Genomic DNA, 20,417 nt, shown 5'->3' with positions numbered 1-20,417 from the left:
TTCAAAGATGTTCAAGATTTCTACTGGAATTGGATGGGAACCTCATGAATTCCTACAAATCTAATAACACAGATTTACTCACCTTTCAACAGTCTATTGGCCAGAACACCTCCCATGGCCAGTGTGCTCATGGTCAGTGTACCCATCACAAAGAAAAAGGTAAATCATTTCAGTGTGGGGAAGTAGGAATGCTCCACATGAAATCTTGAGACAGTTAATGTCCCAGTCTGCTGATTCTTTTCATATTACATAATCTTAACATCTGGTATGAACACTTAGCTGCCAGAGAGTGCACTGATCCACACTGCCAAGGTGCGCTGGATGTCCTTTCATGGCATAGCTGACACAAGGATGTTAATGACAATCAACAATCTTTGAAATAGAAAGTGAGCTGGGTTCATTTCATCACTGAAGTCAAATCTGGAAAATATATACTGTATACTAGGTCAAAGGTTCTCAGATCACTGGTCATGTGATTATTATTTGGATTCAATCAAATCAAATTCTGGAGCCAGCATACAGTATAACACACAGATTTGCTTCTTGCTTCTAGTGTACAGAATAACTTCAGTTGGTAAAAGTTGGTAAATTCAGACTTTTAGCACTGAAGTCCATGTTGTTTAATGCAAATGATTGATTAGTCATTCTTTCACACACAGAACAACTTTATTAGAAATAAACTGTGGCTCTGACAATCAGGTGGTTGATTGCTCATGCCTTTATTTCCATTATTGTTCTTTTTGCACCAGGAACTTTATTCACAGTCTTATGAGTCTGTGGCTGTGATGTTTGCCTCAATTCCGGGATTTGCAGACTTCTATTCCCAAACTGAAATGAATAACCAAGGAGTAGAATGTTTACGTTTACTAAATGAAATAATAGCAGATTTTGATGAGGTAATGTTGCACTTCATGGCTTAATAAAGTCTCGGGCTTTCATTTCCTTTGTTGGATGTTGAAATATAATGGGTACTGTCTTTATAGTAAAGCATGCGACAGAACATTCTCACTTTGCCAAAAGATAGTAATTACAATTCATTTATTTGTTCTTACCAGTGGTAAATATGGTTCTAAATCCAGGCTGTACATTGTATTTCCAAATATCACATCAATGTGTTGGGGAGTGAAAGAGCAGCCTAGAATTCAAGAGAGCATTATTTCTGCATTGCAGAACAGATAATGGCAAATCAAGTGATGGAATGCCAGGGGAATCAGTGCAGGGAACACACCTGTTCACCAGCTATATTGGTGGTTTGGATAAGGAGATCAAGTATAACATATTCATGCTGGCTACTGATAAAACTAGGTGTGGATTGTGAGATAAATCCAGTGAGTCTTCAAGAAATATTCAGTAGCCAGACAAGGACATGAAAAATGGAATATAATTTGGAAAAATGTAAGGCCATCGGCATTGGTAGAAAAATTAGAAAGGTAGAGGACTCTTTTAAGTGGCGAGTGATTGAAATGTATTGGTGTTCAGAGGACTGAGGAGCCTTTGCACATAAATAACTGAAAGATACTTTGCAGATTCAGCAAACGTATTTTAAAACAATTGATTAGTTGACCTTTACTGCAAGAGAATTTAAATACATTTTACTTCAATTATATAGACCATGTAGAGACCATAACTATAATATTATGTACTGGTCTTGTCTCTGAGAAGGATATACTTACAACAGGAGTACAGTGAAAGTTCACCAGATTGATTCCTGGGATAGTGGATTCATTATAAAAGGAGAATATAGCTAACCAGCCTTGTGCTCTCTTGAAGTTACAGGAATGACAAGTAATTCCATTAAAATGTACCAAATCCTTCAGGAATTTTACATGGTAGATGCAGAGGTGATACTTCCCCTGGCTGTGGAGGCTAATCATTGTCCAGTAAGGTGTTGGTGGAGTACTAAGAGAAGTTAATCCAACTGCTACATTGAAATAGTAAGGTGATCCATACACTCAGATTTTAGTTTGAATGCAGAAACTGCACTGCAATCTGTTAACTCCAGATAATCGCTAAAAGAGTCCACAAAGTGTTTAAACATAATCAAATCAGTGTATCTTCATAAACAACAATATTCATTTTAGGCGCAATTCAGATTCACAATGATTAACATAAAAACAGATACTGATTTTCTGATTAAGTTGAGAAATGAGCAATAAAAAATTACTTTCCAATTTCCCAAACCTGTAAACTTCAAACAAGACAAAAACTCAAATGCAATTACCAACTCTTTTAATGAACGCAAACACAAGAAAATCTGCAGATGCTGGAAATTCAAGCAACATGCTGGTAGAACACAGCAGGCCAGGCAGCATCTATAGGAAGAGGTACGGTCGATGTTTTGGGCTGAGAGCCTTTGTCAGTCCTGACGAAGGGTCTCGGCCCAAAACGTCGACTGTACCTCTTCCTATAGATGCTGCCTGGCCTGCTGTGTTCTACCAGCATTTTGTGTGTGTTTATTTTAATGAACCATGCAATTTGTTCTGCTATTTTTCACTTAGCACTAGCATTTATTTTCCATTTCATGTGATTCTGTGATTTCCATTTTAACGTTGTTGACCCTACTGCTCAATCATTTCAGACAACATATCTCAGTTTCTCATTATTTGCTATCATAATTTTTCTTTATTTTAAACACCTGTGAAAAATCTTCTCATAACTTTTGTATCAAAGAGGTCAATTCCAATTTATCAACACTCTCCGTTCAACTGAGGTCTTTCATTTGTACTGCCATTCCAATATATAGCTTATGCACCCTGTTCCGAAGGTAGTGACAAGAAATGAATATAAAATTTCAGATGCTAGCTAATCAGTTCTTTACATGTATACACAGTCTCTATTTATAAAGCTGTCTTCCACACTGGACCATTGTTACACCACCATCAAGAATACCTACCATGCTATTCCACGCCCTCACTTCGGGAAGTCTGATCCCAGCTGTACTTCTACTCCCTGGGTATAGGCAGAGACTGAAGACTGCAGCACCAGTAGTGAGGACCAAGAAGGTTTGGACAAGGAAAACACAGGAGCACCTACAGGACTGCTTTGAATTGGTGGACTGGACTGTATTCAAGGATTCATCTTTGAATCTGGATGAATATGCTGCAATTGTTACTGACTTCAGTAAAACCTGTGTGAATGAGAGTGTGCCTACAAAGATTTACTGTGCATTCCCAAACCAAAAGCCGTGGATGAACCAGGAAGTACGTCGTCTACTGAAGGCTAGATCTGTGGCATTCAATTCCAGCAACCCGGGCCTGTACCAGAAAACCAGGTATGATTTGCGGAGGGCTATTTCAAGGGCAAAGGGACAACTTTGAATGAGGTTGGAGGCAATATCAGATGCACGGCAACTCTGGCAGGAACTTCAAAACATTACTTCCGACAAAGCGAAACCCAATAGTATGAATGGCAGCGATGCTTCACTACCAGATGAACTCAATGCCTTCTATGCACGCTTTGAAAGGGAGAACACAACTACAGCTGTGAAGATCCCTGCTGCACCTGATGACCCTGGTAAGGCTCTGAAAACTTCTGCCAGCCAACTAAATGGGAATATTCAAGGACATTTTCAACCTCTCACTGTTACGGGCTGAAGTCCCCACTTACTTTAAAAAGGCAACAATTATACCAATGCCAAAGAAGAATAATGTGAGCTGCCTTAACAACTATCGCCTGGTAGCACTCGCATCGACAGAGATAAAGTGCTTTGAGAGGTTGGTTATGACTAGATTGAACTCATGCCTCAGCAAGGACCTGGACCCATTGCAATTTGCCTATCGTCACAGTAGGTCAACGGAAGACACAATCTCCATGGTTCTTCACACGGCTTTAGACCACCTAGACAACACAAACACCTATGTCAGAATGCTGTTCATCGACTATAGCTCAGAATTTAATACCATCGTTCCCAAAATCCTAACTGAGAAGTTGCAGAACCTAGGCCTCTGTAATTGGATCCTTGACTTCCTAACCGGAAGACCACAGTCTGTGCGGATTGATGATAACATAACCTCTTTGCTGACAATCAACATTGGTGCACCTCAGGGTGTGTGCTTAGCCCACTGCTCTACTCTCTGTATACACATGACTATGTGGATAGGCATAGCTCAAACACCATCTACAAATTTGCTGATGATACAACCATTGTTGGTAGAATCTCAGGTGGTGACAAGAGGGCACACAGGAGCGAGATATGCAACTAGTGGAGTGGTGTCACAGCAACAATCTGGCACTCAACGTCAGTAAGACAAAAGAGCTGATTGTGGACTTCAGGAAGGATAAGACGAAGGAACACCTACCAATCCTCATAGAGGGATCAGAAGTGGAGAGAGTGAGCAGCTTCAAGTTCTTGGGTGTCAAAAGATCTCTGAGGATCTAACCTGGTCCCAACATATTGATGTAGTCATAAAGAAGGCAATACAGCGGCTATACTTTATTAGGATTTGAAACGATTTGGCATGTCAACAAATACACTCAAAAACTTCTATAGTTGCACCATGGAGAGCATTCTGACAGGCTGCATCACCGTCTGGTATGGAGGGGCTACTGCACAGGACTGAAAGAAGCTGCAGAAGGTTGTAAATCTAGTCAGCTCCATCTTGGGTACTAGCCTACAATGTACCCAGGACATCTTTTGGAAGCGGTGTCTCAGAAAGGCAGAGTCCATTATTAAGGACCTCCAGCACCCAGGCCATGCCCTTTTCTCACTGTTACCATCAGGTAGGAGGTACAGAAGCCTGAAGGCACACACTCAGCGATATAGGAACGGCTTCTTCCCCTCTGCCATCCGATTCCTAAATGGACATTGAAGCTTTGGACACTACCTCACATTTTTTTAATATACTGTGGTGGCTCACCCACGCGGCAAGCGAACTGGCTCCAGCAGTCTCAGACAAGTCCGCAGCCAGCGGCAACCGAGGGGGCTCTGAGTGTGGGGCAGACCTCGGCCAGGAAGCCGACGTCACTTCCGCCCTGCAAAGAGCGGGGGATGCTGGGAGCGGGCACTTAAGCGCACGCGGATTGAAACAGTAAACAGTTCAACCAGACCCTGCTCGACTCAGTGGTTGATTTTGCTTGTCGTGTATCAGCGCGACTACATTGGTGACCCCGATGGTCCAACGGCATTTGAACCCAGCATGAACGACTCGGCTCTGCAGAATGCAGTTTCCCTTAAACTGCCAACCTTCTGGACCACTCAACCCCTGGTCTGGTTCGAGCAAACAGAGGCCCAGTTCCAGGTCAGGCAAATTGTCTCAGATGCCACCAGGTATTACTATGTGGTGGGCACCCTCGACCAGAAGACAGCGGGCCGCGTTATCGACTTTCAGCATTGGCCCCTGGCAACAGACAGGTACGAGGCACTCAAGGCCCTGTTAATCTGCACATTTGGCCTCTCCCGCCACAAAGGGGCCGCGTGGTTACTGCATATGGATGGCCTGGGTGACCGCGCGCCATCAGCCCTGATGAATGACATGTTAGCACTGGCAGACGGCCATAGGCCTTGCTTGCTTTTTGAACAGATCTTCTTGGAGCAAATGCCAGAAGGCATCTGCCTCCAGCTAGCAGATGAAGACTTCATAGACCTGCGCAGGGTGGCTGCCTGCGCGGACGTGCTTTGGCGCGCCAAACAAAATGGCAAAACCATCGAAATTAGTGCTGCGGCACGGCCGAAAGCCCGGCCCTCCCACACCACGGCAGCAGAGCATGTAACACCCACACCAAGGGAAGGCACCGCTTCTGAGTCTTGGTAGTTTTTATCATCAAAGGTGGGGTTCCGGGGCCTGCCGCTGCCGACCGCCATGCTTGTTCCAGGGAAACGCCAGGGCCAGCTGTCACTGATGGCTACAGCGGCTAGTCACCATGATAGCCTCCTCTACGTTTGGGACAAGCACTACGGGCGTAGATTCCTGGTGGACACAGGGGCGGAAATCAGTGCCCTACCCCCCTCGAGCCACGATACCGGAACTTACAGCAGCCAACAGCAGCACCATCTGGACCTACGGCACAAGAACTATCCCCTTGCAGTTCGGTTCCAGCCACTTTACATGGACATTTACGCTGGCTGCAGTATCACAGCCATTGCTGGGTGCAGACTTACTCTGCGCACACTGCCTGCTCGTGGATTTGAAGAGACGATAATTGGTCAATGCGAAGATGTTCCAGACTTTCTCCCTTGGTGAGGTCAGGTTACCGGCCCCGCACCTGGACTCCGTCACTTATTCCGACAACGAGTTCGCCAGAGTGTTATCAGAGTTCCCATCTATCTTCACGCCGCAGTTTTCCTCAACAGACCCCAAGCACAGCGTGATGCACCCCATCCCCACACAGGGACCCCCCCTTCCTGCCCGGGCCCGCAGGCTACCGCCCAACAAGCACCGCCTCACAAAGGAGGAATTCAAGAAGATGGAGGAGATGGGGATTGTGCGGCTTTCCGACAGCCCGTGGGCCTCCCCACTCCATATGGTGCCCAAGTCCGCGGGAGGGTGGAGACCGTGCGGCGACTATAGGAGGCTGAACGATGCCACCACGTCTGATCGATATCCGGTACCACACATCCAGGACTTTACGGCCAACCTGCACTTTTTGAAGATTGACCTGGTCCGAGGGTAACATCAGATCCCAGTCCACCCGGACGATGTACCCAAGACGGCCCTCATTACCCCTTTGGCCTGTTCGAGTTCCTCAGGATGCAATTCGGGCTCAAAAACGCGGCGTAGACGTTCCACCATCTGATGGACGCAGTAGGGCGAGAACTGGACTTTCTGTTCATCTACCTGCTTGACATACTTATCGCCAGCCGCTCCCGCCAGGAACATCTAGCACATTTACGCCTGCTCTGCTGCCGCCTAAGCAACTATGGCCTGGCTATCAACCCTGCCAAGTGCCAGTTCGGCTTACCCACCAGATCGACCGCCATGGAGCTGTGCCCCTGCCGGCAAAAGTTGAAGCCATCCACCAATTCGCCAGACCCAGCACTGTTAAAGGCCTGCAGGAATTTGTTGGGATGGTTAACTTTTATCACCGTTTCCTGCCCTCAGCAGCCGGATCATGCAGCCCCTTTTCAGCTTGATGTCCGGCAAGGTCAAAGAGGTCACCTGGACTGAGGAGGCGACGGTGGCTTTTAAACAAGCCAAGAACATACCAGCAAACACCACACTCCTGGTCCACCCCCGGGTCGATGACCCCACTGCCCTCACTGCGGATGCCTCCGACGCGGCAGTTGGCGGAGTGCTTGAGCAGCTCACCAAAGGCCAGTGGAGGCCGTTCGCTTTTTTCAGCCAGCACCTACGACCCCCGGAACTTAAGTACAGCACTTTTGACAGGGAGCTGCTGGCCCTGTACCTTGCCATCCGGCACTTCAGGTACTTCCTGGAAGCATTGTCTTCACAGACCACAAGCCCCTCACTTTCACATTTGCCAAAGTGTCGGACCCGTGGTTGGGCCGCCAGCAACGCCACCTGTGGTACATCTCGGAGTTTACCACCACGATCAAGCACATCTCTGGGAAGAACAACATGGTAGCCAACGCGCTGTCAAGCACCTCCGTCCAATCAGTGCGCTCTCTGTCTCCGGGGGTGGATTATGTGGTGTTAGCTAAGGTGCAACGACTGAACAGCAAGATGCCGGCATACCGAACCGCAGTCTCAGGACTCCGCCTCGAAGATATACCCTTTAGGCCCGAAGGTAATGAGCTCCTTTGCAATGTGTCCACCAGGCAACCTCGGCCCATTGTCCCGACCGCTTGGAGGCACCATGTTTTCGACACCTTGCACGGTTTAGCCCACCCTTCCATCCAGGCGACTATCCGGCTGATTGCAGACAAGTTTTTGTGGCACGGCCTACACAAGCAGGTTGGGCACTGGGCCAGGATATGCACGCACTGCAAACCTTCAAAATCCGGAGGTGAAGACCCCACTGCAACCCTTCCAGCCGACACATAGGAGGTTTGAACATGTCCATGTGGACATCGTCAGCCCACTGCCGGTTTTGAGATGAGCGAGATACCTGTTCACCATGATGGACAGGTTCACGAGGAGGCCAGAAGCTGTCCCACTCGCGGACACGGCACGGAGACATGCGCCAGAGCCCTGATTGCCACCTGGGTGGCACGGTTCAGACTCCCAGCCCACGTCACTTCCGACAGGGGTGCGCAGTTCACATCGGCTTTGTGGTCTGCACTGGCACAACTCCTCGGTACCCAGCTCCAACGAACGACTGCTTACCACCCGCAGTCCAACAGCCTAGTGGAACGTTTCCTCAGGCACTTGAAGTCAGCACTGATAGCACGCCTCCGAGGGCCAGACTGGGTTGACAAACTCCTCTGGGTGCTGCTTGGCGTCCGCACGGCACCCAAGGAGGACCTAGCCGCATCATCGGCCGAACTTGTTTACGGTGCCCCGCTCACAGTTCCCGGTGAGTTTGTGCCAGCACCCCGTGGCCAGGAGGACACACCTACGGTGGTCCTAACTAAACTCCGGGAGCAGCTTGGAACACTTGCCCCATCCCAATGTCCCATCATGGAAAAACACCCTCTTTCGTGCCCGAGGACCTACAATAGAGCAAGTATGTTTTCATTCGCCAAGGCACGCACAGACCACCCCTGCAGCGACCATACGAAGGTCCCTACAAAGTGGTGCGCCGTAATGGGACGACCTGCGTTCTCAACATCGGCGGTCGTGAAGAGACTTTTATCATTAACCGTCTCAAACCGGCGCATCTAGACCTTGAACGCCCGGTTGCGGTGCCACCCCCATGACGCCAAGGCTGGCCACCTAGAAGAACTGACAGTGTGCAGGCTGTAGACTCTGCACCTCCTAGTGCTGGTTCTGTGGGGGTGGGGGGGTCATGTGGCGGCTCGGCCACGCAGCAATCGAACTGGCTCCAGCAGTTGCGGGCGAGTCCACAGCCAGCGGCAACCAAGGGGGCTCTGAGTGCGGGGCAGACCTCGGCCCGGAAGCCGACGTCACTGCTGCCCCACAAAGAGCGGGGCGGATTGAAACAGTAAGCAGTTCAACCAGACACTACTCGACTCAGTGTGTTGCTTTCACTCGTTGCGTATCAGCGCGACTACAATACAGTATTTCTGTTTTTGCACATTTTTTAAATAATCTATTCAATATATAATTAATTTACTTGTTTATTTATGTTTTATTTTATTTATTATTTCTCTCTCTCTCTCTCTCTCTCTCTCTCTGCTAGATTATGTATTGCATTGAACTGCTGCTGCTAAATTAACAAATTTCACGTCACATGCCAGTGATAATAAACCTGATTCTGATTCTTAGCCATCATCCCGACTTATCCTGTCACTTTTACAGACAATCTACAGACAATATTTTAAGCAAACACTATTTAGATCTATTTAACTTTTTTAAAATTATCATTTATCATATACCTTTTATCTTTCACATACTAATGAATTATATTAAACTCCATTTGCTACTTTCTTACTTCTGAGCTTTGAGTCAATTGCAAATTTTGAAATTGAGCTACATATACTGTTCCAGGTCATTAATATACTTTGACCCAAAATCAATCCATCAATTCACGCCACTCCAATGTGAAACCCAACTATTCCAAATACTGCTTGCAGCTTTCACTCCCATCACCAGTTTATATCCTGTTCAGCCATTGGCCTTTCAATTCTATGGACATCAACCCTTATTCACTCACTCCGTTGTTTCAATAAACAATGAAAGTTAAACACTGTTTGCCTTTGACAAGGCTTTCTTCACTGACCAATATTTACAAAGTGCCAACTGAATTTGTTCTCAATTAACGTTTCTAAAATGTGCCAGCTACAGACATTAGGGTGATGGGCTTATAATCGCCGTTTTATCTATTCCCTTTATTTCAAATGGAAATATTCGGACTTTATTCAAAGAGATGGGACTGAAGGAATAACTTGAAGGAGGAGATAGAAGTAGCGGAAGAAATTCACTACTAGAGATGGAATTCTAAAATGGAAGAAGGTATAGCTGCCAAAATCAGGTGTGAATATGAGCCCAGAATGGTAAGAGTTGGAGATGTTTCACATTTGAAGAATAGGGGGATGTTAAAGAGATATGGAGGAGATAGAAGTAGTCTTAAGTACAATCTTTGAGATAGTTCACTATCTCACTTCTGTTTAGTTACTTTATCTGTCTCGATACCTCTTGCAGTTGTTGGGAGAAGAGCGATTTCAAGATATTGAAAAAATTAAAACAATTGGAAGCACTTATATGGCTGTATCTGGATTGTCTCCTGAAAAGCAGGTAAAAAAAAAGCAAACGATTTAGACGAAGTGCATAATTTTTCACAGTTTTCCATATATATAGCTGTCATTAATATTATCTTCTATTAATTACCACTTACAGCAATGTGAAGAGAAGTGGGGCCATCTGTGTGCTCTAGCAGACTTTACCATTGCTTTAAATGAAAGCATACAAGAAATAAACAAACATTCCTTCAACAATTTTGAACTTCGGGTTGGTGAGTATAATTTGTATACTATTTGCTTATTCAGTTTTATTTGGTCTGCAAACTTCTACTTCAATTAACTGACATTTAAATAGTAAATACAATTGCTTTGTTATTTAATTTTGTCCCTTTTTGGTGCATTAGTTGGCTGCAATATAGTGCCCTAAAACCAAATCTGAAAACACTAAAAAAAAGTGCTAAATTGGGAAATTCTTGTTTAAAGAAGTTGCATTTAAAGGCACTAAAAGAAAGTATGTGCCTTCACACGCAGCAGGAGCTATGAGACTCCAAGACTGCTATATTATTTGCTTTCTACCTGTTGGGATGTGAGCTGTGTTGTTAGTGTCTCTCTATGTTGGCCATGCATGCTGCCATAGAAGTGAGAAGAAAAATGGGTGGGGTGGGGGAACAGAAGGTAACTAAAAAAAAACAGAGGGAGAGGGTAATCAATGGGAAGGGTTAAGTCGGGAAGGGAAAATCAGAGACATCCTGGTTGGGTCCTTGGGCTCATTAGACCCTATGGTGCCTGTGAGTTCCATGTCACCATCATGATCTTGCCATTATGGCCACAGACTGCAGTTGTAGCAGAGACTTTGGTCAGTGCTGATGGTCTACAAAAGAGCAGCACATTGAAATCAATAAAAGGAGGCAATAAAAATAAAAATTATGTCCAATTAGGAACCTTTTAATTCATATATAGTTCACAACTTCTGCGTAATGTATTTCCTATTTAACTGTGAGTCAATAGTGGAGTTCAGGTCACAGTCTTTTGATGCAATTTCTGTCAGTAAGTAACAAACATGCCATATACATTGACAAAGTCATTATGTACACAGAATACAACTTCGAGATGATTACATTGCTAGGATGAATTCCAACAGTAGATCCCTGCTCTACTGTGCTGGTGGATGAAACATACAATGGTAGTTTTAAATCATGTCCAACTTACAATATAAACAATGCAAATCTTTTTTATATTCTAACCTTAGTAAGTGAAAAGATTCAAAAGTTAATTTTTAATCAGTGCAACAGAATATTTTATGTAGAATGCTTATGTGGATGTAAGCGATTATTGACAACAATAATTTACGGTTATATTACCCCTCTACTAGAGTGCAAGGGCTAAACCAGGATGATCCATAGCATGGGAGATCTGCTTAATCCCTTTTCTACAATTTCCCATCACCCCGCTCCAGTTTTCCCTCTCCTCCTGATTTTCACTTCCCCGTTTATCCTTTCCCAGTGATATCTAGACAGGAACATTATCAGATGTTGCATTGTATTGTTTGAGCACCCATTGTGATAGACGACCAAAACCTTGGCCAATATATATTTTAAGGGCTTAAAGGCTTAAAGAGAATTAGAGATGTAGAAATATGGAGAAGATTATAGAGGGCATTTCAGCATTTATGTATAAGGCAGCTGATGACATGATCTGTAATGGTGGAGCATTAAAACCAGGGAGGTCATTGAGGCCAAAGTAAAACCAATCAGAGACATAACAGACAGGTTCAGAGCAGCAATAATGACATTAGGAATGTTGACACACAAGAAAATTGAATAAAAAGTAGCATTAACCTAATTACTTACCCAATTTTAATTATAAAGCTGATTATTTTATATAAAGTAAATCAGAGATCTAATTCTTTTTTGACTTTACTGAAGAGAGATTGAGTTTCACCTGTTTTTTGAAGCACTGCATCACATACAATAGTACTGCCTCCAAATGCAGGATAATGAAAAGGTCATGAAGAATCCATTATCTCCTCCAGTTATATGTACAGAATGGGGAATAGGAGCAAAAGGGATCCAATGTGATATGACATTGAGGACATGACACCAGTACTAGGAGCCCACCTCTGGGTCTCGAAACTGAAGTAATGACAGAACACTCCAAGGGCAAACACATCAATTGTCCATCTTTTGCAGGCACTCGTTTATAGATACTGATTGTGGGAGAACCAGTTCATTTTCCACCATGACTTCTCTAGCAAACATACCTACACACAATGGACATCCATCATAGATGCCCTTACAATTGGGCCTGCGCATCAGTCTTAAGCAGTGAGCACATTACAGCCACAAGGGGAAATGAATCTGGAATTGCTTTATTATTGTCATATACACTAAGATACAGTGAAAAGTGTTTGTTTGCATGCCATTTGGATAGGTAATTTCATACATAAGTACATTGAAGGAAAGGTGAAAGCAAAGAGCAGAATATTATGTTGCATTTACAGAGTTAGTGCAGTTCAGGTGGACAAATAAAGTGCAAGGGCTCTGCATAAGTTGACTAGGAGATCAAGAGGACATCTTTTAACATATGGGACGTCTGTTCCTGAGTCTGATAACAGTTGACCTTGAGCCTGGTGGTATATGCTCTCAAGCTTCTGTATCTTCTGCCCAATGAGAGACTGGAGAAAGAAAGAGCAGGATGGGAGGTGTAGTTAATTCTGTTGGCTGCTTTCCTAAAGTATGGATGGAGACAATAGTGGAGATGATGAAATGGGCTGTATTCATAACTGCCGGCAATTCCTCATGGCTTTGGCAGAGCAGTTGTCATACTAAGTTGTGATGCATCCAGGTGGGATGCTTCCAATGGTGCAGCTGCAAAAATTTGGAGAGTCATTGGGGACATGTAAAATTTCCTTAACCTTCTGAGGAAGTAGAGGTTTTGATGGGTTACCTTGCCATACTGTCCATGCAGCTGGGCCAGGACAAATTGTTAGTGATCATCACACCTGGGAATCTGAAGCAGTCGGCAGTCTAGGACAAAGACACTCACCTACAAGGCTAATAAACTAAAAAGGTGCTAGAATATTAAATTTTACTGACAAATGTCATACTTTCAAATGCTATATTATTTTGTGTTGCTTTTTTACAAATGATTTTCAAGACACTTGTACTATTCAATTGCACCTTGATTTAGGAAATATAACATCTTTCATTGTGAAGGAAAAGTCACAGCAGGAGTAGCAGCTGATGCAGAAACTCCATGGCTCACCTTAAAAGACTGCCAATATGCCTGTCAGAACCTTGATTGCTGCTAGACAGAGTGGCCCTTTCCTTTTAAAATGAACAACTGCAACACTGCAGATCACATAATTGTGAAGTCCTCTGACTGTTGCTGTATTATTCTGCTAATGATTACATATGACCTCCACTGAGAATTTTACTATTATCTCAAGGATTTATCCCTGGTCTATTCAACTCTTACAATAATTTCTATGTTCACCCCTAAGCAGCAGAAAGATATATAAGGATGATTAAATGGTGAGATGAGACATCTGCTCTGTGATGCATTCAGTCAGAATACTCTGCACTGTGCATCCATGGAGTCTCTGGTGACATACCAAATTTCCTCAAAGTCCTAGCAAAATAGAGCTACTAGTATGCCTTCTTTGTGATTGCATCAATGTGTTGGGCCCAGGATAGATACTTCCAGGATGTTGACATCCAGGAACTAAAACTGCTCAGCCATTCCAACACTGACCCCCTCAATAAGGACTGGTGTTGGTTTTTCCCAACTTCCCCTTCCTGAAGCCCACAGTCAATTCCTTAGTCTTCTTGACATTGACGGCAAAGTTTTTGTTGTCACGCCACTCAACCAGCAGATCACTCAACCGGAGGATGTGGAAACTATAGAAAGGGTTCAGAGGAGATTTACAAGGATTGGGGAGCATGCCTTATGAGATTAGGTTGAGTGAACTCGGCCTTTTTTCCTCGGAGCGATGGAGGATGAGAGGTGACCTGATAGAGGTATATAAGATGATGAGAAGCATTGATCATGTGGATAGTCGGAGGCTTTTTCCCAGGGTAGAAATGGCTAACACAAGAGGACGCAGCTTTAAGGTGCTTGGAAGTAGGTACAGAGGAGATATCGGGGTAAGTTTTTTACGCAGAGAGTGGTGAGTGCGTGGAATGGCGGCGATGGTGGTGGAGGCGGATACGATAGGGTCTTTTAAGAGACTCCTGTACAGGTATATGGAGCTCAGAAAAATAGATGGCTATGGGTAACCCTGGGTAATTTCTCAGGTAAGGACATGTTTGGCACAGCTTTGTGGGCCGAAGGGCCTATATTGTGCTGTAGGTTTTCTATGTTTCTATGTCTATCTATCTCCAGTATGCCTTCATATTTAACCAACAACAGTGGTGTCATGTTCGAAGTTATAGATAGCATTTGAGCTGTGCTTAGATATACAGTCATGAATGTAAAGGGAGTAGAGCACTGGGCTAAGCATGCATCCCTGAGGTACATTTGTGTTGACAGTCTTTGAAGTAGAAATGTTATTGCCAATCTATATTGACTGTAACACACACAAAATGCTGGAGTAACTCAGCGGTCAGGACAGTCCTGAAGGGTCTTGACCTGAAACATCTACTGTTTCTTTGTTCCATTGATGCCATCTGACCTGCTGAGTTCCTCCAGCATTTTGTGAGTGTTGCTTTGGATTTCCAACATCTGCAGATTTTATTGTGTTTCTGTATTGACTGTGTACTCCTGATGAGGAAGTCAAGGATCCAGTTGCAGAAGGAGGGACAGAGACCCAAGTTTGGAAGCTACATGATTAATATTGATAGGTTCATGGTATTGAACACTAAGTTGTAATCAATAAACAGCAGCCCTACGTATGTTTTGCTGTTATCTAGATGCTCCAAAGCAGAGTGGAGAGCCAGTGCGATTGCATCCACTATAGGCCCGTAGTTGTGGTAGACAAACTGCAGTGTTCTAGGTTCTTGCTCAGACAGCAGTTAATTCTAGCCATGACCATAATAAATTTTGGACAAAATGTAATGTTACCTTTTTTTTTATAAAGCTACTCACTTGCACTTAGCAGCCTAAAACATGCAGAGTCAAGCAATCTCACAACCAAAGGATCAAATTAAAACTTTATAATCAGAACACATCTAGCCATCAATAATGATGGATAAATAGATAGCCAATGGGAAGAAGGGTATTTGACAGAGAGTGTTACCAAGAAGGTAGGTAAACTGAAATCAATGGGTATCAAAGGAAATTAAATGAAGTCTCACCTCACAGAAAAGATGATGCCAGTGAATGTTGGAGATCAACTAGTCTAGCCCCAGAACATCAGTGCAAAGGTTCTTCAAGGCCTTGTCCTTTATATAACCATCTTAACCTGTTTCATCAATGACTTCCTTCTCATCAGAAGGCAATCATGCATTTAACTAAAACATTGGAAGTGTTTAAGTCCAAGTTCAGATTTAATTGTCATTCAACCATACATGAATACCTATGAATGGAGCCAAATGAAACAGCATTCCTCTGGGGCATGATACAAAACATAGTGCTAACAGTCATACACAGCACAAGACACATATAGCACATATAAGATAGCAGTAGACATACGGTCAGACAAAAAATACAGCATAATATTGCTCATGCTTGAGTCCATGAATGTTATCGGCAAGAAAAAGCCTGCAGCAGTCTGCAGGTGAATGCAATCCAGTTTGTCTTCCACCGAGCAAACTTTGGAGGGCAGCACAATGCCATCATGGTTACTGCGCCACATTGGCTTTGGTGTCACCTCTCCTGGGTGGCTGCAACAGGCAACACTGCTGCATGAAGCCTCGTCTGTGCTACAACCGAGGCCATGCTGCTCCCCTGCCTCCAGTAACCGCCAGTAAACCAGTGAACCATGCTCGCAGCATTCCATATTACCAATGTCCAACAGAGTCTTTCAATCAGGAGATTAGTGTGCAAACTTAAAGCACACGGTATTGGGGGTAAGGTGTTGATGTGGATAGAGAATTGGTTGGCAGACAGGAAGCAAAGAGTGGGAATAAACGGGACCTTTTCAGAATGGCAGGCAGTGACTAGTGGGGTACCGCAAGGCTCAGTGCTGGGACCCCAGTTGTTTACAATATATATTAATGACTTAGATGAGGGAATTAAATGCAGCATCTCCAAGTTTGCGGATGACACGAAGTTGGGCGGCAGTGTTAGCCGTGAGGAGGATGCTAAGAGGATGCAGGGTGACTTGGATAGGTTAGGTGAGTGGGCAAATTCATGGCAGATGCAATTTAATGTGGATAAATGTGAGGTTATCCACTTTGGTGACAAAAACAGGAAAACAGATTATTATCTGAATGGTGGCCGATTAAGAAAAGGGGAGGTGCAACGAGACCTGGGTGTCATTATACACCAGTCATTGAAAGTGGGCATGCAGGTACAGCAGGCAGTGAAAAAGGTGAATGGTATGCTGGCATTCATAGCAAGAGGATTCGAGTACAGGAGCAGGGAGGTACTACTGCAGTTGTACAAGGCCTTGGTGAGACCACACCTGGAGTATTGTGTGCAGTTTTGGTCCCCTAATCTGAGGAAAGACATTCTTGCCATAGAGGGAGTACAAAGAAGGTTCACCAGATTGATTCCTGGGATGGCAGGACTTTCAACTAGGCTTATACTCGTTGGAATTTAGAAGATTGAGGGGGGATCTTATTGAAACGTATAAAATCCTAAAGGGATTGGACAGGCTAGATGCAGGAAGATTGTTCTCGACGTTGGGGAAGTCCAGAATAAGGGGTCACAGTTTGAGAATAAAGGGAAAGCCCTTTAGGACTGAGATGAGGAAATACTTCTTCACACAGAGAGTAGTGAATCTGTGGAATTCTCCGCCACAGGAAACAATTGAGGCCAGTTCATTGGCTATATTTAAGAGGGAGTTAGATATGGCCCTTGTGGCTAAAGGGATCAGGGGGTATGGAGAGAAGGCAGGTACAGGGTTCTGAGTTGGATGATCAGCCATGATCATACTGAATGGCGGTGCAGGCTCAAAGGGCTGAATGGCCTACTCCTGCACCTATTTTCTATGTTTCTATGTTTAATCACAAGAAGAAGAACCGAGACAATCACTCATATTTTGACTGCACACTGACTCTGATGCCTTCCTATAGCAGTCAGCAATCGGGTCCATACCGAGTCCAACTCCTTCAAATCCTCCGCTAACAAGCAACTCGCTGATGGTGTAGACCTCCATTACTTGAAGTTCTTAATGTCCCGAAGTGCCTTACAATTGTAAAAATTGAAAACAAACAGGCAGTAACACCTTTGGTTGGCCCTGTAGAGGCAATTGCACCCAAGTGCGCCGCCATCTTACCAGAAGTCATTAAAACTAGAGCAAGTAGAAGTAATGAGTAACCAGCACTGTTACTTCAACAATGATCACAATGACAATAATAATAAACAACGGAATAAAATTTGATTGTTTTCTTGAAGCATCGGAGGGTGGGGGGTGGTCGGGGGTGACCTGAACATATGAGAGGCATAGATATGGTACGAAGTCTGTGTCTTTCTCCCAGGGTGGAAATGTCAAATATAGAGGACACTAATTTAAGGTGAGAGGGGGAAGTTTAAAGAATATTTGCAGGGCATTTTTACACAGAGAATGGTGGTATCTAGAAAGTACTGCCAGGGGAGGTGGTGGAAGAATACATAACAAAGAGGAATTTAGACAGACACATGGTAAGGGAACAAAGTGATATAGATCATATGCAGGCAGATGATCTTGATTTAAATTGGCTTGATCAATGCAGAAATAGGGGCCAAAGGGCCTGTACCTGTGCCGTACTGTTCTATATTCTTTCTTTTGTGTTTTCTGTTTAACCATGCCATTGAGATCAGGAACCACTTCTAATCAATTACTGATTTGTAATAGAAAGCCATCTTCTAGATGTTACTTCGACTGGTAATTCTTCCTCTGTCCAAAATTAAGATTATTCTTTTAAGTATCTAATTACAATTTACTAATATTTGAAGTAAATATTTATGTCCTTCATTCCATTATTCATTGGCTTAATGGCTGTAAATCTTTTGATGTCCCATTTTGCCCAATACCAGTATGATACATAAACATGTTAGTGTACTAATTTTACATGTCTGATATGTTTAAATAATTCATTTACATGTTTGATTATTGCCTCTCTATTCTCTCAATTATAAAGTATTACAATGACACACAGTGGCAGGTAACATGTATTGCATGAAATAGCTTCATGATAATAGTAAGGTATTTCTGCAAAAAACATATTTTTGATTTTTTGAGCAACAGGCCTAAGAGGATTCAGCTGTAATTAGTGCAGTATTTTCAAAGATAATGTCAACTCATGAATGTATTGTGCTATAATTTTTTTGCATGCTCCAAAATGAATATGTTGATTATGATTGAAGTAATTTACCTTGAGTTTTAGAGCCGATTCAATCATCAATACTGTACTCAGTAAACTGGATGCATTTTGTTTACATCATTTTCAAATTAAGATTAATCATTATCAGTGATTCTTAAGAACATTACAGAGTGGCAAATTTGCCACTCCTGGCTTTCACTCAATTCTTTTATTTGGTAAAACCCTTGGTAATATTTGCTATATTGATGGCACCATACTACCAGAAATTGTTGCTGTTGCTGTTTAGTTAATAATGTAGGTTCACATGATGACTTGGTGCACCCACAATTCTGTATCATTCTGAAAGATAAAATTATACAGATCGGGACTATGCCATAATTATTCCTTCATCTGTGCTAAATTTCTTAATCCAAACTAGTAAACATGAGCTTAAAATAAATGAAACCCAATCACTACTCATAATCAGTGTTCACTAATCTCTGGAGAAAAGTTTGTATGAGTTTTAAAAAAAATGAAGAGCAAATCAAGCTCAATTTTAATGTGTTACATCTGCTGTATTGTGTGATAGTTGCTAAATTCTTTCTCTGAGATTATGAAACATAATTCTGCAGACAATATTGGGTTCAATAGGTACATTTAATAGGTTCAATAGAAATAACAACATTTCAACATGGTGATTAATGAAATTAGTAAGCCATGCCATCAACTGTCACTTTTGAAGGTTTGATACATTGGAATAGCTGAATAATTTACATGATAATGCACTACTGTTCTTCTTCCAGGTATTAGCCATGGCTCAGTCGTTGCAGGGGTTATTGGCGCCAAGAAACCACAATATGATATCTGGGGTAAAACTGTAAATTTGGCAAGCCGCATGGACAGCACAGGCATTAGTGGCAAAATTCAAGTGCCTGAAGATACATATCTTATCCTGAAAGACAAAGGATTTGCCTTTGAGTACAGAGGTGAAATATATGTCAAAGGGATAAGTGAACAAGAAGGGAAGATTAAAACATATTTTCTTCTGGGAAGAGTGCAGCCGAATCCACTTATCATGCAACCAAGGAAACTAACCAGTCAATACTCATTAGCTGTTGTTGTCCTTGGACTTGTACAGTCATTAAATAGACAAAAACAAAAACAAATGCTGAATGAAAATAACAACTCTGGCATAATTAAGGGACACTACAATAGAAGGACATTACTTACTCCCAGTATACCTGAGACAGTGCCACAGGTCGAAGGCTCAGAAAAAACTGAAATGCCATGACAAAATTTTCATTGTGTTGTAATTTTGTATTTCTTTTATATATACATATATATATACATATATAAATAAATATATATATACACACATATAAATATATAATAAAAAGGTTTACTTTTCTAAAACTGGTCTGGTGTTTTACAGTGTGCCTTAATATCACTGAAAAACTAATTTCAATAGTCAAAAATACCAATCTACATGACTACCACAGATGAGTTAATATATTTCATTCATGTAATTAGAAAAATTCAAAACTTTTCATGAGTTTACTATAAATTAATAACAGTAATATAGTTTATGAAATGAAATTTTACAAAGTATTGTTATAATAAAAAGGGTTGCTTTTTGAAAGAATGGAAAAATCTAAATCAATAGTCACTTTCAAAAGTGCATTGTTATAAACTTCAGAGGTACCATTAAACAAAGACACCATTTATTCAATCTGATAGATCCAAAGAATTAAGGCATCATTTGGCAGAACTAGTTTACCGCTGGTTTTCTGGTCAAAAACAATCTTCTAATCAATATTGGAAAAGAAGATTAT

General features: G+C 42.8%; 1 protein-coding gene across 4 annotated transcripts in view; it reads left to right on the top strand.

Annotated features, from left to right (window-relative positions):
* The window catches only part of adcy8 (adenylate cyclase 8 (brain)), a 156,556-nt gene extending 136,558 nt beyond the window's left edge, over positions 1–19,998 (top strand). For all 4 annotated transcript variants that reach the window (XM_063062962.1, XM_063062952.1, XM_063062943.1 and 1 more), the window contains 4 exons: positions 750–896; positions 10,161–10,253; positions 10,356–10,470; positions 19,389–19,998. In XM_063062962.1, the coding sequence (XP_062919032.1) occupies positions 750–896; positions 10,161–10,253; positions 10,356–10,470; positions 19,389–19,876 (843 nt within the window). In that variant the 3' untranslated portion in view covers positions 19,877–19,998. The remainder of the gene's footprint in view (positions 1–749; positions 897–10,160; positions 10,254–10,355; positions 10,471–19,388) is intronic.
* The last annotated feature ends 419 nt before the right edge of the window (positions 19,999–20,417 follow it).

The sequence above is a fragment of the Mobula hypostoma genome, chromosome 1, assembly GCF_963921235.1.
Source record: "Mobula hypostoma chromosome 1, sMobHyp1.1, whole genome shotgun sequence".
NCBI classification, from domain to species: domain Eukaryota; kingdom Metazoa; phylum Chordata; class Chondrichthyes; order Myliobatiformes; family Myliobatidae; genus Mobula; species Mobula hypostoma.
Note: the sequence above shows the minus strand (reverse complement) of the source record. Positions and strands in the feature narration are given on the sequence as shown.